At 39.0% G+C, this 27,771-nt stretch overlaps 1 protein-coding gene across 3 annotated transcripts in view; it reads left to right on the forward strand.

Moving 5' to 3' along the window:
- LOC124615406 (cAMP-dependent protein kinase type II regulatory subunit) overlaps positions 1 to 24,515 on the forward strand; it is a 64,183-nt gene extending 39,668 nt beyond the window's left edge. For all 3 annotated transcript variants that reach the window (XM_047143256.1, XM_047143258.1, XM_047143257.1), the window contains exon 8: positions 20,566 to 24,515. In XM_047143256.1, coding sequence (XP_046999212.1) covers positions 20,566 to 20,696 — 131 coding nt within the window. In that variant the 3' untranslated portion in view covers positions 20,697 to 24,515. The remainder of the gene's footprint in view (positions 1 to 20,565) is intronic.
- Positions 24,516 to 27,771: the final 3,256 nt, after the last annotated feature.

Consider the following 27,771-nt stretch of genomic DNA (forward strand, 5'->3'; position numbering starts at 1 on the left):
CCTTGTGGTCAGGCATTAACAGTGCAACATGTTTTATTGTCGTGTCCCCGTTTTAGTCAATTTCGTGTTGTCCTGTCCCTGCCATCTACTTTACCAGATGTTTTAGCTGATGACGCTCGAGCAGCTGCTCGTATTCTGCGTTTTATAACTTTAACTGGCTTGTCCAAAGACACCTAACCTTTTTACTTATTTTATCTGCATCTTTGTCAGGTCCTTCTGGTGTCCCCCCCCCCCCCCCATCCCCTTGAGTTTTACTAGATTCCATGTGCTCTAACAAGTGACTGGGCACTAATGACCTCAGCAGTTGAGCACCCTTAAACCCCACCAAAAAAAAAAAAAAAAAAAAAAAAAAAAAAAAAAAAAAGATATCTTATAGTTCCTTTCCTTTCTCTCCCCCTCCATCTTTAATATACATAACATTACATTATAGTCTATGCAGTTGTGATAAACACTGTGTCTGGGTGGTGCAGTGGCTGACACAACTGTCTAGAAAGCAGGAGGTCCTGGTTTCGAATCCCTGTCTGGCACACCCATTTGCACTCATCGCTGCAGATTCCATACAAAGTCCCGATGCAGTGGATAGCTTATAGTTCCTTTCCTTTCTCTCCCCCTCCATCTTTAATATACATAACATTACATTCAGTTTCTCTCTAACACACATGCACAAACAATACCAGAGAAGGAAAGTTGCTACTCACCATATAGCGGAGATGCTGAGTCGCGATAGGCCCGTGCAAACGCAACTTGCACACATGTCTGCAGTCTCAGAGAGCTGAAACTGCACCATTGTTTGACCCAAGGACAAACCCTATTTATGAATTGACCAAACAATATGAGCAGAGGTCTTTATAGTGTAAATTAAAATGCTATTGAACACTCTTGTTCAATCCAGTGGGTGAGTTGTGTTGGTGTCAGATGCACAATAATATATCTGAAGAATGTGTAAGTTTTGTCATCTTGTGGTACTAACTCAGCCAACACATGAACTGGCAGTGTATAAGAGGACTGGTGTAGTGGCACATTTGGGGCCATCCAGAGAGAGAGAGAGAGAGAGAGAGAGAGAATAATAATAATAATAATAATAATAATAATAATAAAAACGGACAGCATAAACCTCAACATAGCAAGTTACATAGTATAGTGGTTAGACACTTCATTTTCATTTATTTATTTATTTCATTGGTTTTTGGTTTCCACAAATTGGTTAAGGTGAGTGCCAGAATGGTTACTGTGAAGAGGATGAGGCTAATTTCCAATTTCATCCTTGTCCTATCTGAGATTGTGCTCCATATCAAATGACTTAGTCATATTCATAAGAACAGAAATGTGTTTCTGCAATGTGCAGTCTGTGGGGATTTTTATGAAAATTTCACAGGTTAAATTTGATTTTACCTCTTAAAGAATAAAGGTGCTAAAGACTGAATGTGCATGATTGGCAACTTGCTCTAAATGTAAAATTTTGTACTTCACAGAATGAAAAAATAGTATCCTATGGTTAAATATCGGTGTGTCATTGTTGGAATCAGCCAACTTGTATAAATACCTGGGTGTAACACTTTGTAGGGACATGAAGTGGAATGATCACATAGGTTCAATCATGGGTAAAGCAGGTGGTAGACTTCGGTTTATTGATAGAATACTGGGGAAGTGCAATCAGTCTACAAAAGAGATTGCTTGCAAATCACTTGTGACCCACCTGAGAATATTGCTGAAGTTTGTGGGACCCATACTGGACAGGACTAACGGGTGATACTGAACATATGCAGAGGAGGTCAGCATGAATGGTCACAGGTTTGTTTAATCCATGGGGGAGTGTCACAGAGATACCGAAGTAACTGAACTCTTGAAGACAGATGTAAACTATTCCGAGAAAGTCTGTTAACAAAATTTCAAGAACCACCTCTAAATGATTACTGAAGGGATATACTACACCCCCTAAGTATCCCTCACAAAAAGCTCATGAGGATAAGATTAAAATAATTACTGCATGCACAGAAGCATTCAATCAATCATTCTTCTCACACTCCATATGTGAATGAAGCAGGAAGACACCCTAATAACTGGTACAATGGGAACTACCCCTCTGCCATGCACCTCATGGTGGTTTGCAGAGTATAGATGTAGTTTTTGAGGATTAGGTTACCGTTGAATGAATTGTATCTCCTTTCAGTGCTCCCATTATTGTTGTCATTTGTATCGGGCACCTAAATAAGACATGACTGTAATCTGTTCTTGAGGTTTCGGTCCAAGTAATGTTTCCTGTCATAGCAAATTCATTATCAATAGTGTCTAAACATAGGCCATATGTGGAGTTTATTCAGAACTCTCATGTAAATATTTATCGATCTTAGGATTCTTACATTGAAGATAGCAATACAGCTCTGCTTCTATGGAATTGTTATTGGCAGACATGAGATTTATTGTCAACAATATTCACTTGTGTATAAAGATTGCTTGCAACCATTCAGCGAATGCAGTACACAGAAATAATCTATAGTGATTAGTGATGGAGAAAATTGAGCATTGTGCTGCAGCATGTACCTTCTACAAGGTTCTGCAAACAACTTCCTTTCATCTCAAAGAGGAAGACATTTTTCTTTGCAAATTCTCGTTCCCTGCAAGAATATTGCCACGAGCTGTGATGCACACATTCTGGTGTAGTGATAAGTGCCACATACTGGTGTCCTGTGTATCGGTATCGCCATTTCAGACCTGACCACCAACAATTATTTGTTGTTTGATATTTATCAATTCTGGAAGGACCTTGAAATACCTTTGTAATGTTTGTATATTGTGTAATATTAGATTTATGTATAAATACCAGTGTTCTGGAATATTTGAAGTTTGTATAAATAGCTGCACTCTCCATCGAGGAGTTCAGTTCTGTTCTGGCTGTACGTTAGTGTCGGTAATAAACATGCTTTCATGTTCGAGTCTCGGTCCGGCACACAGTTTTAATGTGCCAGGAAGTTTTGTATCAGCGCACACTCCGCTGCAGAGTGAAAATCTCATTCTGGAAACATACTTTCAGCTTTCATTGACGAAGCTACCTTCGAATTTGGATTTAATTTGGTTTCAATGTGACATTGTTTGGTGGAGATGCCGGATACTTCAGTCCATCTCCATCCCCATGGCTCCAAATAGGCAAAATAGAAGCCATGGAAAACATGGACAGGAATAGGAATATCTGTGTATTAAGAAGATAGATGGATTCCAAATCAGTAGTAAGTCAACTGAACATCAAGCATCCTTCATAGTTTCCTAGAGACAGTGGTCAGGACCCAATGAAATGGCTGAAACGATTCTATCCAGTCACCAAATACAACAGGTGGGATGGCATGATGTGTTTGACAAATGTCTGCTTTTAGTTGGGCAGCACAGCCCAGCAGTGGTTTTTAGAACAACAAAGATAAGCTCAGTAGCTGGGACAAATTCCAGGCCATTTGGTGACAACCAGCAGCAAATCCACTTAGCAAAAGAATTGAAGAACAGGACCTACTGTTATGGCAAAATGACACAGTCATACATACGAAATGGTTTCTCTCTTTCAGCATTGTGAATGACAGTGGCAGAAGCTGACAAAATCTCACATTTGACGAAAGGAGTCACAGACAACATGTACCAAGCTCTTCTAGTTTTTGCTAAAGGATCTTACAGCATTGTAAGAATTCATCAGTTAGTGCCAGCGCATCATGGAAAAGAGTCAGCCAAAAGAGGAATGATCGTGTCTCATGTGTAGTCCTTATGGCTGTTGTGGAAGACCACTGTGAGCTTGCCTCTTTCTTATGCTAGATGGTAAGAGAAGGGATGCAGCAGTGTATGGCAGCCAGAGCTGTCAAACCGAATACACACGAGATAGAAGCCATGAACACTGACCCCCACATGTCAGAGGTAATAGAGAATGTTGAGAAAGAGGTATATCAATCTTTGGTACCAATCTTCGCCTCCAGTCAAACATGACATGAAGAATGGACTTGGCCAACTGAGACCTACACTGCCATTATCAAATGACAACCCAGCATCTGACCAAGACAGGTACAACCAACTCCGCCAAGTTTAAGGAACAGAAGAATAGACATTTGGAGGACAAAAGACAACACGCTGGTCTGTTATCGTAGTGGATGTCCTGGACACGTAGTATGCTACTACAGAGAAAGATGACGAGGTTTTGCACAGCTGTTACTCCACAAGACGTCAACCATCACAATACTCCTATTCATGTCACTGCCAGATTATTATAGTCAACCTGTGAGCTGAAGCTAATTGTCATACTCTGGATAAGGTTACTTCCAAATATGTTGTAGCTGCTCCCAGTTGATGGACAGAGATACCAGCTGCTTGCCTATTTGCCTTATTCAGGAAAACTAAGCGAGGCGACCATCTGTGGAGGTGAAGCCACCACAGATGGCGCTTACATGGACTACAGTTACCAGTATGACAGGAAATATCCAAGTTATCATCAACAGGTAACCAGTCCGAGCACTAGCAGTCATGGGGACTTCTTTTTAGATAATGTTGAATGCTTGTCATCACCAGCTAAAGAAGACTATAAGTTCCATGATACGAAAGTGATTGTGCTGAAGGTGGCAAATGGGAAATATGACCAGCTGACAGATCCATGTATTGTGGAAATAGCTGTCACCAACGGAACACAGCCCTTTGAATTTGTCATTTTAAGAGAACATGATTATGGTATCATTCTCGGACTGGACTTCTTGCAGGTATCGCAAGCAGTCACAGACTGTGGGACATCACAGTTTAATAAGCCTTGTAAGTGGTTAAGATCTTCAGATCTCTTAACTGCCACAAGCAGCCTCAACTCGCGCTAAAAATATTTGCAGAGGGACAGCCAAACTGGACCAGGAAGGGCAACTTAGTGTCACCAATGAAGAATTGTGCTCCACTATTACTACTGACAGTGTAGGGGAGGAATCTACTACTGAACTGCCAATAGGATCTTGCCTGACTGAGAAACAACATTAGTGAGTGATAGCCATTCTGTGTCAGTTTTTGGATGCTTTCAAATCCAGAGTGAAGAAAAGTCAGCAAGCAGGCCATGGTAAAATATTGTATTCAACACTGAGGCTCATCCACCAGTTAGCTAGCTCTCATATGGTGTGTCCCCAATTGAGCAACAGATAATCTGGGAGCAAGTGGAGATGACGTTGCAAGATGACATTGTTGAACCTTCACAGAGTCTTTGGTCCTCTCCTGTGACCTTTGTGAAGAAGAAGGATGGTACCAGGCGTGTCTGTGTTGACTACTGGTGGCTGAGCAAAATCATGAAGAAAAATGTCTGTCTATTGCCATGCATTTATGTCATCCTACACTGCTTGAAAGGACTTTTAGATGATTACTGGCAAATCGAGGGTTGGCGAGGCTGACCATTAAGAGACTGCTGTTGTAACTTCTGACAGCCTTTCAGTTATGCTGTTTGGACTGTGTAACTTTCAAGCCACCTTTGAATGTATGATGGACAACCTGCTTTGATACCTTTAATGAATGATGTGCCCTTGTTATCAGGATGATATAATCACTTTTTTTAAACATCTAAGTTGTCTGACAAGCATATTGAAATGTGTTCAGACTGCCAGTCTCTGCCTGAAACCAAAGAAGTGCCTGCGTGTTGCCTGAGAAATAAAAATTTTGGGGCATCTAGTTGATGGTGGTAGAGTCTGTCATGATCCAGAGAAAATAAGAGCAGTTGTCGATTTTCCAATTCCTCAGTACATTGAGGATGTGAGAAGTTTTCTCAGGATATGCTCATACTACCATTGGTTTATAAAGGAACTTCTGTACCATGGCATGTCCCTTGCAAGAACTGCTGAGAGGAGATGCCAAATATTTCTGGAATGGTGCAAAAGGTAGATTTTTTTCCCTCCTCCTTGAAGGAGTGCTATCATCATCTCCAGTTCTAGCACTGAATGACGAGAGTGCTGAGACGGAATTTTGCCCCAACACTAGTGTCTGTGGGATTGGTGCAGTTCTAAGAAGTGATTCTTATTTTTCCAGGATACTCTTCAAACCTAAGATGCACTATTAAACAACTGAGAAAGAGTGCCCTGCAGTTTCGGCTATCAACAAGTTCAGGCCATATTTATTGGCAAACCGTTCACCATTGTGACAGACTACCACTCTCTATGATGACTGAGTAGCCTAAAGGATCCGTCAGACGGGCACTGGGGCTTCAGGAATATATCACAGTGATATACGTCACTGGCACCTAGGCAGAATCAGCTTCCATCAGAAAACACACCAGGCTTCCACCCTGTCCAATGAGCTCTTCAGTGAGTTGCAATGTTTTGGAGCATTACAATGTGCTAGAGCCACGTGCTGTACACGATGGTCATCCCTCCAGTAGTGTCATGTGACCGCCTGGAGCCTAGTCATCTTGCGACTGTACACTCTCGTGACTACCGCTGCCAGCAATCGTGTACAGTGGCTACACTCATCCCAAGTCGTTATGCAATATTGCAGAAGACACATCCAGCTTTTTGTAGCCCTGTAACAAGATCTCATTCAAACTTGGCAAGGTGTTGATATGGTGTCTTTGTCATCTTAAAGGAGTTTTTGACGAACACCAACTCATCACTTCCAATTTCAAAGGTAACTAATGTCCACAACTATTACAGCATGTATTTGAAGCAAACCTGAGTTGCATCCTCATAGTGGCACTACTAGCATCACCCTCACATGACAGGCACAAAATTTTAATAGATATCATCTTTCAGACGCAGAAACATTCCCACCTACTTTCATTTATGTTGCACAACTCCACCTTGGCATTGAGATTTTTCTTTTCCGTCAGTGTATGTGAGCCACTGTAGGGAATCACAATGACAGAAACATGTCATAATTACCTCCAGGGTTTCTGGTACCAATAGCATGCAGCATTTCCATTCCACTGAACTGGAATTGATCTCTTAGGGATCTTCCTAAAGTTGACAAATGGAAAATTTTGCTGACACCAAAGCTGTGCTGACTGCCGAAGCTCTGGAAATTGTCAAGTTCCTTGTAGAAGATCATTTTGAAGCACGGAACGCTTCCTGTTTTCCGGCTGATACTAGTATCAGAGATCATTTCACATTATGGCCTCACCCACAGGATGGCAACTGCCTACCATCCACAGATGAATGGCCTCGCAGATCAATTTAATAAGACTTTGGCAGATGTGCTTTTGATGCGCGCTGATGTCGGTCAGAGAGACTTGGGATACAGTACTCCCATCCACCTCAAAGCAGGACGCTACAGGCTACACATTTTTTCTGCTTCACAGTTGTGAGGCTGAAATAAGAGTGGACACATGGTTCCCATTTGAACCAGATGACACTGAGGTTGATTGTGTGAAACACCTCATTATAAGGACTGAAGAAGCAAGACAGCTGGCTCATATATGGGCTGTGGATGCCCAAGAGTGAGACTGAGAACACTTAACGCCAAGCACTGACCAGTGAGATACAGATTGGGAGACTTAATATGGACATTTACTGTCGAAAAAGTTACTAAAGTGTTATTTTGGGTTGTCGTGTATCCTTCGTCACTTCTTGGACATGAAATTGAGATTTATGACCTTCCATCAAGAAGACAAAAGTGTTGTGATACTGTCCATGTATCCTGTATGAAGCCCTACTAGAATTCAGAGGCGCAGATCGATGATGGGAGGTGCAAGGAAACTGAAGACCCGCTCGATGACTGCATAAACTTTTGTATGAAAACCTACTCTCTCCATTCAGGAAGCCGGTTCTGTTCTGACTGTATGTTGGTGTCAGTAATAAACGTGTTTATAGAAACAAATGTGTTTCCAGTGCTAAGCATTGTATTTCATTGACTCTGCCATTGGATTTGAGCTTGCATGTGGTTTTGGTGTGACAGTATCTAACTGCCATTTAATTGTAATTGTAGTCATTAAAATAAGAGAAAAAGTTCTAGAGAGAACTGAGAATTTTTACCATTACACCTATCCAGAGTTGACTTTCCCCTTATGTCCCGACATATAACTGATCTGATCAAAAGTGTTTGCACACCTATTAGTGGATGTAAATATGAGGGTTTTCGGCCCTTCACTTTTATTGTAGTTTAAACTCTTCTGGTGGCACTTTCAGTGAGGTTTCTGAATATATATGGAGAAATGGCAGTCCATTCTTCCTCAAGAACAAAAACCAGAGTAGATAGTGATGTTGGACACTGGGATGTGGAGTGAAGTTGACTTTCTAGTTCACCCCAAATATGTTTCATAGGGTTCAGGTCATGCCTCCGGGCGTGCCAGTCCATTTCATGAAAGTTATTGTCCACAAACCATTGGCTCACAGATGATGCTTAATGACAGGTGCATTGTCTTGCTGATGCAAACAATCATTGTCTCCAAACTTCCTCTACTGTACACAGTACAGAGTGATGTAAAATTTGTTCATATCCTTCTGCATTTTGTGGCTTTACAAGTACAGTAAGAGGATCACAAAGTAACCATGAAAAACACTCCCATACCGTAATACCACCTTCACCATACTTAACTATTGGCACTATACATCACGACATATGCCAATCATTTGACAAATCCAAATATTCCTATCAGATTACTGTGGGTATAGCATGATTCATCACTCCAAATGTATTATTACCAGTCACCCACCATCTAGTTGCTTCATTCTTTACATTGCCTCAAGCATTGCTTAGCACTGACTGCTGAAATGTGTGACTGAAGAGGAGCTGCTTGACCATTGTACCCCATTGTTTTTGTACTCCCTGTGCACCCGTTGTGCTAGCTGGACTCCTGGCAGCACTTTGGAACTCGCAAGTGATTCCCTCTGCTGGTTTCAAGCCACACTCGACAATACTTGATGGTCCCCGTCTGTCTGTATGTGAGGTTTTCCAGGTGTTGGTTGAAGTCTGTCTGTTCCTTCATGTGTCCATATAACACTCACATCACCAGTAATCAACTTCGTCAGCTTTAGGAGGGTGGAAATATCCCCAATAGATGTGTTACTCAGTTGACATCCAGTGACTTCTCCACATTCGAAGTCGGTGAGCTGTCCTCACCAAGCCATTCTGTTACTACCCCCTGCCTCCTTTTATAATGATGGGTCAACCTCTTGTGTCATCTAGTGGCCAATTCTGGATTTCATAGGGCTGTCCAAATTCTTTTGGTCAGATAGTGTGACATAAAGATTTCAGTCAGTGGGCCATTTTCGCACTTTGACATTCTCCATTCCCTGCCCTTTATTAGTAATTTCAAAGTAATGTGTCGTGCAGCTATACAAGTATTATTTAATATTCATATTAGCTAACTACGGTGACATAACGACTTCAGTTTGAATTTTTTGTTAGGGGTTCCTGTTTTTACAGTACTCCATCCTCTCGCATGTTGTCTTTTTTTCTTCTTTCCATGGTGGTCTTCATTTATTATTTCCTAGTCATTTCCCTGCGGCTTTGCCTGAGTATACATACAACCTCACCTCTCTGTGTCCATGTCTTCCTCCATCTGTCTGTCCACCTTACCCTCCCATCTCTGTCTGTCTGTCTCCTCCTCCTCACTTTCTCTGCTTCTTATCTTCTCATCTCCCTCTCTTTGTCCATTGCCTCCACTGCCCCCTCTCTGACCATCTCTTCCTTCCCCCTCCCTCTGATCATATCCTCCTCCCCCCCCCCCCCCTCTCTCTTTCCATCTCTGCCTTCTCCTCTTCCTTTCCCACCCATCCACTATATCTCCACATGTTCCATCTGCTTCATGCATCTCTCCCTCCACCCCACTCTCTGTCCATTTTCTCCTCCCCCTCATTCTGTCCATCCCCCCCTCTATCCATCTCAGCCTGCCTTTAGCCATGATCATTGGCACATGTAGCTCCTGCAATACTACTCCCACAAGACACCTATCATGCGGGGCAGGTTCTCATCAGAGGCTTGAAAATCATTTATTCATCTCTGATGTATAGGCCACCATGCAAAGCAGGTTGATACAGCAGGCCAGTAGTATTGTCACAGCATGCTTGTCATGCACGGCAGCATACATGTCAGGGCCCAGAAAGTCATTTCTTGCTCATGACATGCAGGCTGCCCTGCAGAGCAGGTTGATTTAGTAGACATATACTGTTCCCACACAACATTCCTATTGTGCAGGGCAGCCTATATAGCAGGGTCTGGGAAAAACTAGTTTTTGCCCCTATCTCTGCTCCTATTGGAGCTTTTTTTTCATCAGTCTACTGACTGGTTTGATGCGGCCCGCCACGAATTCCTTTCCTGTGCTAACCTCTTCATCTCAGAGTAGCACTTGCAATCTACGTCCTCAGTTATTTGCTTGACGTATTCCAATCTCTGTCTTCCTCTACAGTTTTTGCCCTCCACAGCTCCCTCTAGTACCATGGAAGTCATTCCCTCATGTCTTAGCAGATGTCCTATCATCCTGTCCCTTCACTCCGATTCTGCGTAGAACCTCCTCATTCCTTACCTTATCAGTCCACCTAATTTTCAATATTCGTCTATAGCACCACATCTCAAATGCTTCGATTCTCTTCTGTTCCGGTTTTCCCCACAGTCCATGTTTCACTACCATACAATGCTCTACTCCAGACGTACATCCTCAGAAATTTCTTCCTCAAATTAAGGCCGGTATTTGATATTAGTAGACTTCTCTTGGCCAGAAATGCCTTTTTTTGCCATAGCGAGTCTGCTTTTGATGTCCTCCTTGCTCCGTCCGTCATTGGTTATTTTACTGCCTAGGTAGCAGAATTCCTTAACTTCATTGACTTCGTGACCATCAATCCTGATGTTAAGTTTCTTGCTGTTCTCATTTCTACTACTTCTCATTACCTTCGTCTTTCTCTGATGTACTCTCAAACCATACTGTGTAATCATTAGACTGTTCATTCCGTTCAGCAGATCATTTAATTCTTCTTCACTTTCACTCAGGATAGCAATGTCATCAGCGAATCGTATCATTGATATCCTTTCACCTTGTATTTTAATTCCACTCCTGAACCTTTCTTTTATTTCCATCATTGCTTCCTCGATGTACAGATTGAAGAGTAGGGGCGAAAGGCTACAGCCTTGTCTTACACCCTTCTTAATACGAGCACTTCGTTCTTGATCGTCCACTCTTATTATTCCCTCTTGGTTGTTGTACATATTGTATATGACCCGTCTCTCCCTATAGCTTACCCCTACTTTTTTCAGAATCTCGAACAGCTTACACCATTTTATATTGTCGAACGCTTTTTCCAGGTCGACAAATCCTATGAGTGTCTTGATTTTTCTTTAGCCTTGCTTCCATTATTAGCCGTAACGTCAGAAGTGCCTCTCTCATCCCTTTACTTTTCCTAAAGCCAAACTGATCGTCACCTAGTGCATTCTCAATTTTCTTTTCCATTCTTCTGTATATTATTCTTGTAAGCAGCTTCGATGCATGAGCTGTTAAGCTGATTGTGCGATAATTCTCGCACTTGTCAGCTCTTGCCGTCTTCGGAATTGTGTGGATGGTGCTTTTCCGAAAGTCAGATGGTATATCGCCAGACTCATATATTCTACACACCAACGTGAATAGTCATTTTGTTGCCACTTCCCCCAATGATTTTAGAAATTCTGATGGAATGTTATCTATCCCTTCTGCCTTATTTGACCGTAAGTCCTCCAAAGCTCTTTTAAATTCCGATTCTAATACTGGATCCCCTATCTCTTCTAAATCGACTCCTGTTTCTTCTTCTATCACATCAGACAAATCTTCACCCTCATAGAGGCTTTCAATGTATTCTTTCCACCTATCTGCTCTCTCCTCTGCATTTAACAGTGGAATTCCCGTTGCACTCTTAATGTTACCACCGTTGCTTTTAATGTCACCAAAGGTTGTTTTGACTTTCCTGTATGATGAGTCTGTCCTTCCGACAATCATATCTTTTTCGATGTCTTCCCATTTTTCCTGCAGCCATTTCGTCTTAGCTTCCCTGCACTTCCTATTTATTTCGTTCCTCAGCGACTTGTATTTCTGTATTCCTGATTTTCCCGGAACATGTTTGTACTTCCTCCTTTCATCAATCAACTGAAGTATTTCTTCTGTTACCCATGGTTTCTTCGCAGCTACCTTCTTTGTACCTATGCTTTCCTTCCCAACTTCTGTGATGGCCCTTTTTGGAGATGTCCATTCCTCTTCAACTGTACTGCCTACTGCGCTATTCCTTATTACTGTATCTATAGCGTTAAAGAACTTCAAACGTATCTCGTCATTCCTTAGTACTTCCAAGTATACCTCCTCCTCTTGTGATTCTTGAACAGGGTATTCGCTATTACTAGCTGAAACTTGTTACAGAACTCAATTAGTCTTTCTCCTCTTTCATTCCTTGTCCCAAGCCCATATTCTCCTGTTACCTTTTCTTCTACTCCTTCCCCTACCGCTGCATTCCAGTCGCCCATGACTATTAGATTTTCGTCCCCCTTTACATACTGCATTACCCTTTCAATATCCTCATACACTTTCTCTATCTGTTCATCTTCAGCTTGCGACGTCGGCATGTATACCTGAACTATCGTTTTCGGTGTTGGTCTGCTGTCGATTCTGATTAGAACAACCCGGTCACTGAACTGTTCACAGTAACACACCCTCTGACCTACCTTCCTATTCATAGCGAATCCTACACCTGTTATACCATTTTCTGCTGCTGTTGATATTACCCGATACTCATCTGACCAGAAATCCTTGTCTTCCTTCCACTTCACTTCACTGACCCCTACTATATCTAGATTGAGCCTTTTCATTTCCCTTTTCAGATTTTCTAGTTTCCCTACCACGTTCAAGCTTCTTACATTCCACGCCCCGATTCGTAGAACGTTATCCTTTCGTTGATTATTCAATCTTTTTCTCATGGTAACCTCCCCCTTGGCAGTCCCCTCCCGGAGATCCGAATGGGGGACTATTCCGGAATCTTTTGCCAATGGAGAGATCATCATGACACTTCTTCAAATACAGGCCACATGTCCTGTGGATACACGTTACGTGTCTTTAATGCAGTGGTTTCCATTGCCTTCTGCATCCTCATGTCGTTGATCATTGCTGATTCTTCCGCCTTTAGGGGCAATTTCCCACCCCTAGGACAAGAGAGTGCCATGAACCTCTATCCGCTCCTCCGCCCTCTTTGACAAGGCCGTTGGCAGAATGAGGCCGACTTCTTATGCTGGAAGTCTTCGGCCGCCAGTGCTGATTATTTATCAAAATTTAGGCACTGGCGGGGATCTAATCCGGGACCGAAGACGTTTTGATTATGAATCAAAGACTCTAAGAGGTATAAAACCCACAGTGCTGATACTCGTGAGGTGTTGATGTTTCTGTGCCAAATTTGGTTGAAATCAATCCAGGGCTTTGGGAGGAGGTTCTGGACTCTCGCAAACATAAACTGTTTTTTATTTGTATCCACGACCTCCTCCCAAACCCCTGGATTGATTTCAACGAAATTTGGCAATGTATACATAGCAGATTATACCTAACTTTCAGTCTTAAAATAAATACCACTCATTTAAAATAATGATATGCTTCATGAAGGTGTGACAATGTTATAGTGATTCTGTGGAATGAAAATTAACATCTGATCATGTACCCCGTGTTGTGCTGTCTTTCATCCTGTTCTGTAACAAAATTATGCCAGCTTACACACACAAATTATACATATAAGAAGTTCCTTAATGTTGAATACAAATGCAAATACTTACGTACTTTATGTATTTGTATTTGACACCAAGGAACTTCCTGTTAATGTGATTTCTGTACTGATTATTTCTCTCAAAAAAGATCCATACAGCAGTTTTGAATAGTTTCATGATGAAATTTTTGAAATCATTAAAAACTGAGAAGGATTTTGTGTGTGTGTTACATATTAGGAAAGTCCAGACCTCTTCAGCTTAATACATCTTGGGCATGCCAAGGAAGCAGTAGTGTCTTGTCATGCAGAGATAATCTTGTTGCAATATGGTCCGAAACACACACTATTTTCCACAATTTTTATGACTTTCAATAGTTGTTGAGAGTACCCCACAGCCGAGCCCAGTATAAATTTTAATCATGCCTTAAAGTGCTCTAGAATGCAAGGCATTCAAATGATGTAAAATTTGATAATTCACTGTAAAAAAATATGGATCAACTTTCTCTAGCATCTTGTGCATCCTCAGTTACTGCAATTCACATTAACTCAGGCTTCATTATGGTAACTCCATCATAACTTAAGTACAATTCTTCTGTTTTTTCTGTGGATATGTGTATATTTTTTTCTTGTGTGCTCTGGCCTATATGCAGTGCAAATTTGCTGTTAATGTGATCAGTTTATCATACTTCTAGCAATGAGACAGGAGGAACAAGAGAGGCCTGAAACAGATAGGGACATAATCAGTTGTCTGACAGTTAAACAGAAAAAAAAGAAAAAAAAAATGGCCAGGTGCAAGTAGGATTCACACACTGAGGATTCTGTACAAACTTAATTATGTATATAGATGGTTCATCCATTCCGATAATTGAGAATCTCGGCATTGATGCTCGCAAGAAATTGGTCCAAGGGATTCAAAGATTTTTGAGAATATTTTAATTTCAACAATATAAATGTGACATGCAGGAGGTAGGTGACCATTATTATAGTAATCAGTAGTTCTGCATTGAGGCTGGCTGGGTCGCAAAGGTAAAAGTCAAACATCAGACAAGGAATGACTTTATTGCTTATATGAAACATTTTGGAAGTTATCCATCAGTAAATACCCAGGATTAATTACTGCACATAGGTATGGTATTTCAAGTTGTACGTGAAATGCCATAGCTACATGCAGTACTCATTTGCTGGATATCTGGAGATGGATAAAATCTGAAATGCATTATATGAGCATTAAAATCATTCCTTGCCTGATGTTTGACTTTTGCCATTGCAGCCCAGTCTGCCTGAATACAGAACTACTGATTGTTTTAATTTTAAGTTTGACGTCGGGTAACAAATGACAAAAGAAATGTTTTTTTCGTGTGATACCAAATTTACAGTTATCGCAGTTTTCCTTTGGTTGTACTGTGAAGCTTTGCTTCTTGCAAAATTTCATAATTCTAGTCCAACAGGAAGTATGCTAAAGGTTTTGATGAGTAAGTTTGTTAGTATCAAAATACCAGACATAAATGGCCATATCTTTTGATTGCACTGACTTAGAAGCTTCAATGTTTTCACTGCCAATGGTGCACCTCAGTATGTGACATTCTAAAATTGAAAGTAAGAACAGGTGTAGAGAATATTAATAATGGGCAATGTTTGAGCCATGTATGAACATCTACTTCTACAATTACATGGCTACTCTGCAGGTAACACTTAAGTGCCTGGCAGAGAGTCCAGCGGACCACCTTAACAGAGATTCTCTATCATTCCACTCTTGAACAGTGTACAGAAAAAACAAACACCTATATCTTTCCGTGTGAGCTCTTGTTTTCCTCATTTTATTATGGTGATGATTTCTCCCTATGTAGGTTGGTGCCCAAAAAATATTTTCACATTTGGAGGAGAAAGTTTGGTGATTAAAATTTTGTGAGTACATCCTGCTGCAACAAGAAACACCTTTGTTTTAACCCTTTGAGTGCTGCACTGGTGTGTGCAGCTGGCCGTGTCAAGCCTGCCCTTGGGGCCCCCTAATCCGTGTACCTGTGCTGGCAGCCACTTCCGCGAACTATTGTGTGTGCCTGAGCTCTCCACTCTATTTCTGAAACCACGGGAGTCGTGACAGTCTCGCAGTTAGTGTGACTGCCGACGTTACAAATAAACGCAGGATATCTGGATACGTATTCCATAGCTTTGAATCTGGAGATGAATTGCTCGACAGACCTAATGTACACTGAAACTGCTTACGCTGCTAACACGTAACTCCTCATCATAGGCTTTCTTTCATTTTCAATTAGATCTTGAGAATCATCATAAGGTCTCAGTATACATCTGTGTTTTATTTGGCGTACTAATACTTCATTATCAGATTTTTGTATGCAACTTACGATGTAAACGCTGTAGAATCTGTAAATGCCAAACGTTGACGTTCTTCTGTACTAGCGCAATAATTCGTCCACAAACAACATTCGAGGGGGAGCGTCTGGATGCCGAGACACACTTCTAAAGCTAATCACTATATTTTGAGAGCATTAACCTAATAAATTATCCCCAAGGAAACTTCAAAATCAAAATTCAACATTTCTGAATTCTTTTTATATGGGATGCAGTTGTTATTGGACAGAAGAAATAAACAATGATTTATAACTTTTGTTTAAGAATTAGATAAGGAAATACTAAAGTTTCTAAACTACCTAACCAAACATCACCTTTAATTCCTAATGACATTTTGTGCTTCAGAAACGGGTGAGTGTGTGTAACTGACCGACGTGTGCCAAGACACCCTTTCCAAGTGTAGACCTACAATTTTTTCACAAATTCAGTGTCCTGGAATATTAGGACAGCAATCCATTACTGAATATTACAAAAAAATTGTAGCCTGGGTTGCGGTAAAAGATATTTATTTGAGCGGCGACTAGTTTCGAACGAAGCCCAATTTCAAACAGCCCTGTCAAAAAGGAATGTGACAAACACATATTAACTGTTAATAAAACCATAGAATATCGATAGCTATCCATCTTCTATGGTTTTATTAACAGCTGTAATGTGGTTGTCACAGTCGTTGTTTTACATGGTGGTTTGAAAATGGGCTTCACCCGAAACTAGTCGCCGCTTAAATAAATATCTGTTACCGCAACCCAGGCTACAATTTTGTAGTAATAATAATGCTAGAATTTTTTGTTTAATTACTGATACTTGCACCAAGTTTAAGGTTTAACTTCTGCCAAGAAGTTATGGAAGAATCCATAAATTTGTACTAAGTTGTATTTTTGCACCTTCTGTTCTTTTTAAACCAGTTATGTTTCCCATCCTTCTTTCTCATCCGGGCTTAGGACTGGCAATGGCGAAGTTAAAAAAAAATTTTTTTTTTTTAATTTTTAAGTAATTTTTTCCAGAAGTAAGGGCTTCATTTCATCTTCCAGCTGTAGTAACTTGACTAAAAGTTCTTCTTTATGTGGTATGTTTCAAAACATGGGTCAACACACAAAGGTACATTGCATGTTTTGCATTCATATTTCATTTCTCGACACACTCTCTGTTTCAAGCAGACTGCACATCAATGCCATAGTCCATGTTTCGTGGACTGGTTGCTTGGAAAGTGCCTCCCAGTAAAGTGAAGAGGATTGTCGTCATCAGAGTGTCTTCCTTTCCTATCTCTTCTCCGTTCTGTAGCAAATTTTTCCACAGGTTCTCGTACCAGACGTAAATGAAAATCTGCTAATGATATTTTGCTCACTGTCACCAATCAGTGAAGAGTGCGAGCATTCAAAACACAAAGGTCCACAACATGAAAAAAAAAAATAATAAAATAAAAAACTTTTTGTGCCATTTAACAGATTTACGCACAGATACAACAGAGCTTAATAGCATATCGGAGTGCTCTGCTGTTCCCATATTTGCATTGTAATCAACAACACATTGCAGCTTCATTTCTTTTTCGCCAGTCGTCCTGTTTGTCTTTCCCGTGTCATGCATTTCTGTAGTGTTGCAGGTAGTCAGCATGAACACTTCTCTCTTGTCGCACCACTTGATGGCAAGCATTGCGTCAGTTGACATAAACTCAACTTCTCCTCGTTTCAGTTTCTTTTGTAGCTTCGGAAAGTTATGCCTGTTCCTACTTACAGTACCGCATGCTGCTGTTCTCTAGTTGTTCAGCCAGAGGAACAAGGCTGGACTTGTATACCAATTGTCGACATACATGGTATGACCGCGTTCGAGCTATGGCTTCATTAGTGTTGCCACACTATCACCAGATTTCCCCAAATTATGGACTTCAATTTCTGTTGTTGCGCCTGTGTGTACAATGAAATCCAAGACGTATCCAGTTTTACAGTCGAATGTTTTGATTCTAAATCTACTTCGTTTCGAATGAATGTATTGTTTAAAAGATAAGTGACCTTTGAATAATAATAGGCTTTCATCAACACAGTTTTCTGCATGGATTAAATGCACTGAGGAATGCCACATGAACTGTATCAATTATTTTCCTAATTTTAAACAAACTGTCATCTCCACGATTGGCCAAGTTGTCAATAAAATGCAACATTCTCAAAAATAACATAAAAAGGTCACGGGACATAACTTCGCCAAAAATTGAAGTACTCGGAATTACATCTCTGGACTAATATTCCTTTGTTCTCAACTTTTTAACTCTAGCCATGAGAAGCCAAATACCAAGGAAGCTATACATTTCCTCAAAACCAGTATCTTTCCAGGTGGATAGTCGAGAATGAACTGATTCTGACGTATTTGCCATGGTGAGTTTGTTCAAGTGCTATAAATTTCAACAGATCTTCTGATAGAAATAGCATGAAAAAGTATAGAATGATTGAATCAGGTGCTAGTTGGCAATTATGTCCTGAAGATGGGTCATCAAATGCATGAAGTACTGGATTGAAATCACGTTTTTGCCAATCAAATTTCTCATTCTCACTGTGGCGTGGCCTTTTACAGATCAATTCGTCTTCACTTTCAGGATCTGAAGAAGAACTGTCCTGGCGAGCTCTACTAGGCGAAGTACGTGGAGTTTTATTACTACGAGATTCTTCTGATGAATCTTCATAGTCACTACATTCATTGAAGATGCCACACTCACTGTCACTGTCACTCCTTGTCAGTATTTCCAGTATATCTTCGTCAGTGCAACAACGCCAATGTAACAATTGTCTGTGTGGAACTCAAAAGTGACAGCACTCTAAAAATCCTGATGAAACAGCAGATAGCCAAACGACACCACATAAGCAGAATGCAGATCATCACATGAACCAGCTAGCACGAATGTCGAACAGCAACTGCGAAATCCATAGCAGAGTGTTTCCCAGATAGCAGGGACAGCGGCACAGAACAATAAGTAGGGTACGTCCATCTCAGGGAGTGCACGGGACGAAAGAACGTGCGACAGGCCGTCTTGGAGCCCTGAGCGGCTATTGACGTGCGCAGGCCCACAGGCAGTGGAACCGGCTGTGGTATAAGCCGTCATTAGGACTCAAGTACTGGCCAAGCCACGTGGCGAATGCCATCTACAGGGCCCACGGGAAAGCCCACTTCAACGGCAAACAACGTCCGCAGGCCCCCTGCGGCAAGGTGGAGCGCCGCGGCATATCTCGTCTGCAGTACTCAAAGGGTTAATGATGTCCACCTCAAATGTCAAGCTGCTATCAATTTAATTTTATACTTATGCCAAAGTAGCATTATAAGGGATGTCAGGAAAAGTATTGAGACAGAGTCCAAAAAGTTAGTTTTACTGTAAACAAGTTAATATACTATTAATATTCCTCAGAATAACATAATTGAGCACCAGTACACAATTTCTATTGGTTGCAGCTTGATCTTGAACCTTATGTTTTGTCTTCCACTGTGAATCTGCAGCCTCCTACTAGGATGATGCACATGTTTAACAGTTACGATGTGTTGTCCTTCAAGACTTCATATCAGTAAGTTAGTCCTCATAGTAGTAAGGATGTGGCATTGACCTAGTTTGGTCTCTCTTCTGTTGTTTGACTGAGTGAGGCAACATAGTGAGGATGAAACTGGACTTTTATTTGTGAGAATTAGGGCACCAATCACGGACCGACTGTCCTGACTGATATTTTCTGTGATTTCCCTAAATTGTTTAAGCTGAATTTTGGGATAGTTCCTTGCATGAGGTCACAGCCACATTTCTTCCCCTATCTCTATTGGAGTCATGTCTATGCTTTTTCTGTAATCACCTAATTTTATACAGGAATTTAAACTCAAATCATCCTTTCTTTTTTGTGTTTGCATGACACTCAGAAACACACTTTTTTGCCAGTTGGCTTTTGTTACAGAAACATGACTCACTTATCTATCTATACACTGGTGATAAATTTTTTTTTTTTTTTTTTTTTTTTTTTTTTTTTTTTTTTTTTTTTTTTTTTTTTTTTTTTTAATTGCTGAAAACCTTTGGAATCAAACTGAAACAAACTTTTCACTGCAGAAATTAAACAAATTTTCTATTTGGTCAACTTTTAGTATAGTAGTTCGATATCCATTAGTTCAGAACCAATTTTGAGTGGGAAAATTTTATCGGCATCCCACATATTCCCTCATCCTAGGGAACTTCCTTTCCACTCTGAACACTTCAAATTACCTAAACATGTTTTGTGATGAAACCTAATTATTGCATGCTTTGTGGTTAAAGCAGTTGTCTCATGTACATTGTTTTCAAGTAAGACATTATTACTGATTAATTTTACCAAGAATTTTGACTTGTGACGCGTTACTAAATCACTAGCGGATTAGAAAGTTATCTGCACCCGTTGTAAAGCCTCTGAGGTAAATGTGAGGAGTTGGATTATTTATTTGCGATAGTATTCTTCGTATTGCAATTTTTCTCTCTAGTCTACCTTCTGCTGCCCAAAAATTATCAGTCTTGTTGCTTTCCCAGCTTATCTCGTACTTAAATTCTTGTTTCTACTAATAGTTTTTAAATGTATTTTTCATTATTTTTCAGTTCTGGACGTGGAAGCATTTGAGAGACTATTGGGGCCATGTATGGAAATCATGAAGCGGAACATTGATGACTATGAAGATCAGTTGATTCGCATTTTTGGCTCAAAGTCAAACATTAGCGACATTCGATGAAGTATCATTACTTCTAGTTACTAGTCCTTCGGAAAGTACCTATTTTCATACTGTGTTCTCTCTTTTATTTATTGTATGTAGCAACATACCTAGTTGTACAATTTTAAAACAATATAAAATATTACGGAATACATTAATGTTATGCATTGCATGTTCAATGGTAGGTGACAATTTCAGTTAGACTTAAAAAACAGCTGTTGCAGGATTGCTTTTAAAGTAAACTGCTTTATTGCAGTATAGCTCAGTTTAGTTCCCTGGTTATCTCTTTTTGTATCAGACTTCTTCACCTTATGCAAGAAACATACTTAGTGTTCTTCATTCTTTCTTCAATTCATTGTGTATAATAGACTGAAAACAAATGTTAAAGAGCATGGCTGTTGCACAGACAGTTGAAAGCCTGTGCCATAAGTGCGTCAGTAGCTTGTGCTTGTAGTTAACGAAGTTACTGCAGAAGTCTTCCTTGATCCCTGCACGATAGAAGTTGAAAATAACTAAGTGTATATTCATTCTACCTTTGGTGCAGGTGGACATTAATAATTAAATATTCATTCAGGCCATTTACACCTTATATACGGTTTCAGCTGCTGTATTAGGGATTTGTGCAGCAGCCCATCAGTTGCTCTATTTGCAATAAAAGATGATTGTGTCGTAAAATTTTGTAATCCATTGATAGTACAGCATTTAATAGTAACAAGCGTTTTAATGAAGATATTTTTCAGTAATTATCGTACGTGTTATTGTCGTTATTCATCAGATCAGTCACTGCCATAAAATTCAAGCACTGGCTTTTTCTCTAATGTTGTTAAAATTTTCCTGATTTTGAAAGATTCTTTATATTAAATGGATGATTAAGTGTTGTCAGAATGACTGGAAGTGGAATTATTATGGTCCAAATGATGTTAACATTTACTGTCTAAACTTATTGTGTGGCACTTTTGTGGTAAGGAGGTTAAAGTCCTTCAAGTTTCTAGTCACCCATCAGACAAAGCACACTACAATGTCCAGATTTTATTTATTGCATAAATGTAAGAAAAGTATGTGTTTCCCTTTTTTAAGATTGTTATCTTTTGCAAGTACAGAGAGGATCCAAATTACTTGCCACTTCGATTATTATGTAAGTTTGCAGACTTGCTAACAGAGAGAAAGTTACAATGGCACCCACTATGATCATCTCGGGGGCACATGGTGAACTATTGATTGCGCATTCCATTTATAAGTTAGTACATGTAAAGTAAATAATATGCAGAAATTGACATTATATTTAAATGAAACTTGTTTGATGAAACAAATTTGGGAAGAAAAAGATAACCAAAAACAGAGACGTGAAATAGTATAACAGGTTAAAAAAGAAATTCTAATGAGGCAAATGTGATTTTGGAGTGCACACTAATGTAGTTAATCGTGAAAATATTCAGTTTACCTGTACCTGTAATTTTGGACTTAAATGCTGTCATATTTGTGTTTTTAAATAGGATAACACTCACCCATGAGTTGTTGAGTACAAATGCATATACTCAAACTAATTTGTGAAATTATTATGTAAAACTAAAATAATTTGTTAGTAATGCTAGTCATACAAATACAAGTACCTTATTTATTTCCTTAATCGATGAATACAAATTAATTTCTAATTTTGTAACACTGAGTGTAAGTAAGTTCTCATGGAGTATTTGATGAAAGGTTGAAACTGCTACCCAACAAAAATGCCCTAATGTGATTGATTGTGCTATGTAACTTGAATCTCTGGAGCTCAAGGTTTCCATAATCTGAATGAAGAAGTGGTGGGAAGCTAGACAGATGTAACTGGTGAAGTTGAAATAATTGGTTTTTGGTGGTCTTTTCCTCTGAGGTAGTAAAATGGTCCCTACAAATGTGCAACCTAGTTTGTGTCTCTGCTGCTACATCTGTTCACAGACAGAATTATAATTTTTAAATACAAAGTTCAACATGAAATAATTATTTTGCATATTTTCATTGCCAGCATAATTTTAGTAACATTTTTGAGATCCTGGTTGGGCCATCTTTACATAGTTCCATTTACTAACTGTTAACAGTATTTTGTAATTACTTGAGAATTTTGTGCTATTATTATTATTGTTATTATTATTATCATTGGATACGAAAATTTGATTTTTTATACATTGCAGTCACTTTCTCTATGATTACAAATGATCAGTATTGAAATTATATAATACTCAAATTTGTTGTTGTTTTTGTCTGATGGTAAATATTTCTGTTATGAAATGTTTTTAGAAATGTCCAGTACTTTTATTTAACATTTTGAATTGTGTGTGTGTGTGTGGTAGTAAATTATGGTGTCATGTTATTTTTTCTTAAATGTTTACATATTTGTGCTAAGAACCATATTGTTATGCAAGTACTATTAGACTGGAAAGTTGGTGTTGGTTGACTGTTGTGCTTTAAATATGATTATACCAATAATTTTTCTTGCCATATTTATATTTAAAGATTTAGTTGAAAATAGTGCCATTTTGTTGTTAAATATTTAAATTTTAATGGTGTGTTGAGTAACAAGTTCTTACATTAATGACAATAATCAGTTATTAAATGTAAAAATAAGTATGATTTATAATACAACAAAGATAGAAAAGACTACTAACTACCCAAGCGGCAGTTAATGCATATGCCTTTAAGTATGTAGAAGATTTTTCTATCTTTATTTGCTTTAGTTAAATTTTGAAGATCCTTTTAACTACAGATCTTTGAGTACGATTTAATGTTTAAAATGACTCTTTATGTTATGCACGTCATATGGTATAGAGTATCTGTTAAGCACGTAATTTCCAAGATAATATGAAACAACTTTTTTAACAATTGAACTCTGATAACTAAAATATTTGATATCTGATGGCTATTAAAATTGCTTTTTAGTGTGCCTGTAAGATGATATCCAATGTTACAGTGCCCAATATCTGCAACATATTTTGATTTGTAATTGTTTTTTGGAAATGGTGTTGTATTTTTAAATTGCATTCAAACAGGTTGAAAAGTAGTTCAGTGAATAACAGTCCATTTAGTATGTATCCAGATGCCAGAAACTTTTTACTGTATTTCAGTGGTGCTTGTGAAGATACATTCATGCTGTCTGACATTAGTAAATCTCACCTAAGTAATCTCGAGTAAGTTTTAGTGTAGAACATAATTATTTTAGATTGGCCACCATACCTAAATAACACACACTGGTTGGCAATAGAAGACATGTAGGCTTTTGATCTGAATCTCGAAGTTACTGGACTGCTATTTTACAATTATCGTACCTATAGTACAATAAGAAACAGCAGGTGACTACATGTTATCAAGTCAGCCTTTTTTTTTTTTATTATAATGAATAAAGGCAGTGGTCGTTACTCTTTCCTCTTGTGTAATTTGTTACATTCAGTGGCTGTTACCTGAGTGCTGTCAGGGGCTTCACTGTTAATTCCAATGTTTAGTTTCTGCAGATATCTTGCCCACAGTTTTAATGTAAACCATTTATCTTTGGTGTTCAGATTTTAGTTCTGGAGTACTTTTGAAATGTTGGGTGACAGGTGAATTGATGGGCATTTCAATTTTGTACTTACTGTATGACTTGAGCTTTGTAGTATCTGACTTCTCATTTCACCAAAGTTAAAACAAATATTGTTACTCAAGTGCAATAATATTTTTCGATACTGTCTGCTTTTATATTACAACCATCATATATTTAATGCAGTCATTATATATTTTAGAAGAACATTATGCCATGTGACCACAGCATTAATGACATAGTGTTGTATTAAAGTTTACTCAATAAAGCAAATATTTGAATTTCCCTAAAAACCAGAGTTTTACTGTGGTATTAAATACTTCTAATAGTAGAAGTCAGATCATTAAAAAGAACACTCTGAATAATCTGTGGGCACTTTTATCTCGACGCTGGAGAGATCATTGCAATCTTGAAAGGCTGCTAAGTTTGATTCTTTTAGTTGTAAAAAGCTGCTGTGAAGTAATAGATAATTAGAGGTTTAGCTTTACTGCATGCGCAGTTGTGGAAATGTTAATGTAATCATATTTGTAGTAATTAACTATCGGGAAGTCATAATACTCTGCAGCAAGTACTGTACTCGAACATTATGAATCACCTTGAAGAAAATGACTTATTGATACATAACCAACACGGATTCAGAAAACATTGTTCTTGTGCAACGCATCTAGCTCTTTATTCTCATGAAGTAATGAGTGCTGTCGACAAGGGATCTCAGATCGATTCCGTATTCTTAAGATTTCCAGAAGGCTTTTGATACCGTTCCTCACAAGCGACTATTAATCAAATTGCGTGCATATGGAGTATTGTCTCAGTTGTGTGACTGGATTCATGATTTCCTCTCAGAAAGGTCACAGTTCATAGTGATAGACAGTAAATCATCAAGTAGAACAGAAGTGATATCCGGCATTCTGCAAGGTAGTGTCATAGGCCCTCCGCTGTTCCTGAGATTATATTAGATTAATACTTGTTCCATAGATCATGAATACGACACTTCGTAATGATGTGGAACGTGTCAGGTTAATAAAAGATGTCTGTACAAGATATTACATTACACAAAATATTGCATGATTTTTTCCCCCTCCCTTAATTTATATCTAAAAATTCAGCCAATGAGTAGGAGGAGTTGTCATCTAGAAATTCTTTTAATTTATTTTTAAATTGTGGTTGACTATCTGTCAGGCTTTTGATGCTGTTTGGTAGGTGACCAAAGACTTTTGTGGCAGCATAATTTACCCCTTTCTGTGCCAAAGTCAGATTTAACCCTGCATAGTGAAGATCATCCTTTCTCCTGGTGTTACAGCTATGCACACTGCTATTACTTTTGAACTGGGTTGGATTATTAACAACGAATTTCATAAGTGAATATATATACTGTGAGGTTACTGTGAGGATCCCTAGATCCTTAAATAGATGTCTGCAGGATGACCGTGGGTGGGCTCCAGCAATTATTCTGATCACACGTTTTTGAGCAATGAATACTTTTCTGCTCAATGATGAATTACCCCAGAATATGATGCCATACGAAAGCAGTGAATGAAAGTAGACATAGTAAGCTAATTTACTGAGATTCTTATCACCAAAATTTGCAATAACCCTAATAGCGTACGTAGCTGAACTCAGACGTTTCAGCAGACCATCAATGTGTTGCTTCCAGTTTAACCTCTCATCAATGGACACACCTAAAAATTTTGAAAATTCTACCTTAGCTACAGACTTCTGTTCAAAGTCTATATTTATTACTGGAGTTGTGCCATTTACTGTACGGAACTGTATATACTGTGTTTTATCAAAATTTAAAGAGAGTCCGTTTGCTGAGAACCACTTAATAATTTTGTGAAAAACATCATTTACAATTACATCACTTAGTTCTTGGTTTTTGGATGTTATTACTATTCTTGTATCATCAGCAAAAAGAACTAACTTTGCATCTTCATCAATGTGGAATGGTAAGTCATTAATATATATCAAGAACAGTAAAGGACCTAAGACCGAACCCTGTGGGACCCCGTACTTGATAGCCCCCCAGTTTGAGGAATCAGCTGTTGTTTTAAAATTACATGAACCACTAATTTCAACTCTCCATTCTTCCAGTTAAGTATGAATTAAACCATTTGTGCACTGCCCCCCCCCCCCCTCAAACCATAATGATTTAGTTTATCTAAAAGAATTCCATGATTTACATAAATGATCTAGGTGATAATCTGAGCAGCCCCCTTAGATTGTTTGCAGATGTCACTGTAATTTACCGTCTACTAAAATCATCAGATGATCAATTCCAATTCTAAAACGATCTAGAGAGAATTTCTGTATGGTGCGAAAAGTGGCAATTGGAACTAAACAAAGAAAAGTGTGAGGTCATCCACATGGGTACTAAAAGAAATCCATTAAATTTTAGGTATACGAGATAAGAGATTATTCAGGTAGTGAAGGGAGACGAAAATTTAATATTCATGGGTGACTGGAATTCGAGAGTAGGAAAAGGGAGAGAAGGAAACATAGTAGGTGAATATGGATTGGGGCTAAGAAATGAAAGAGGAAGCAGCCTGGTAGAATTTTGTGCAGAGCATAATTTAATCATAGCTAACACTTGGTTCAAGAATCATGAAAGAAAGTTGTATACACGGAAGAACCCTGGAGATACTAAAAGGAATTAGATAGATTATATAATGGTAAGACAGAGATTTAGGAACCAGGTTTTAAATTGTAAGACATTTCAAGGGGCAGATGTGGACTCTGACCACAATCTATTGGTTATGAACTGTAGATTAAAACTGAAGAAACTGCAAAAAGGTGGGAATTTAAGGAGATGGGACCTGGATAAACTGACTAAAACAGAGGTTGTACAGAGTTTCAGGGAGAGCATAAGGGAACAACTGACAGGAATGGGGGAAAGAAATACAGTAGAAGAAGAATGGGTAGCTTTGAGGGGTGAAATAGTGAAGGCAGCAGAGGGTCAAGTAGGTAAAAAGACGAGGGCTAGTAGAAACCCTTGGGTAACAGAAGAAATATTGATTTAATTGATGAGAGGAGAAAATATAAAATGCAGTAAATGAAGCAGGCAAAAAGGAATACAACCGTCTCAAAAATGATATCAACAGGAAGTGCAAAATGGCTAGGCAGGGATGGCTAGAGGACAAATGTAAGGATGTAGAGGCTTATCTCACTAGGGGTAAGATAGATACTGCCTACAGGAAAATTAAAGAGACCTTTAGGGGAAAGGAGAACCACTTGCATGAATATAAAGAGCTTTGATGGAAACCCAGTTCTAAGCAAAGAAGGGAAGGCCGAAAGGTGGAAGGAGTATATAGAGGGTCTATACAAGGGCGATGTTCTGGAGGACAATATTATGGAAATGGAAGAGGATGTAGATGAAAATGAAATGGGAGATATGATACTGCGTAAAGAGTTTGACAGAGCACTGAAAGACCTGAGTCGAAACAAGGCCCCCGGAGTAGACAACATTCCATTAGAACTACTGACAACCTTGGGAGAGCCAGGCCTGACAAAACTCTACCACCTAGTGAGCAAGATGTATGAGACATGGGAAAT

The sequence above is a fragment of the Schistocerca americana genome, chromosome 5 (genome assembly GCF_021461395.2).
Source record: "Schistocerca americana isolate TAMUIC-IGC-003095 chromosome 5, iqSchAmer2.1, whole genome shotgun sequence".
NCBI lineage: Eukaryota > Metazoa > Arthropoda > Insecta > Orthoptera > Acrididae > Schistocerca > Schistocerca americana.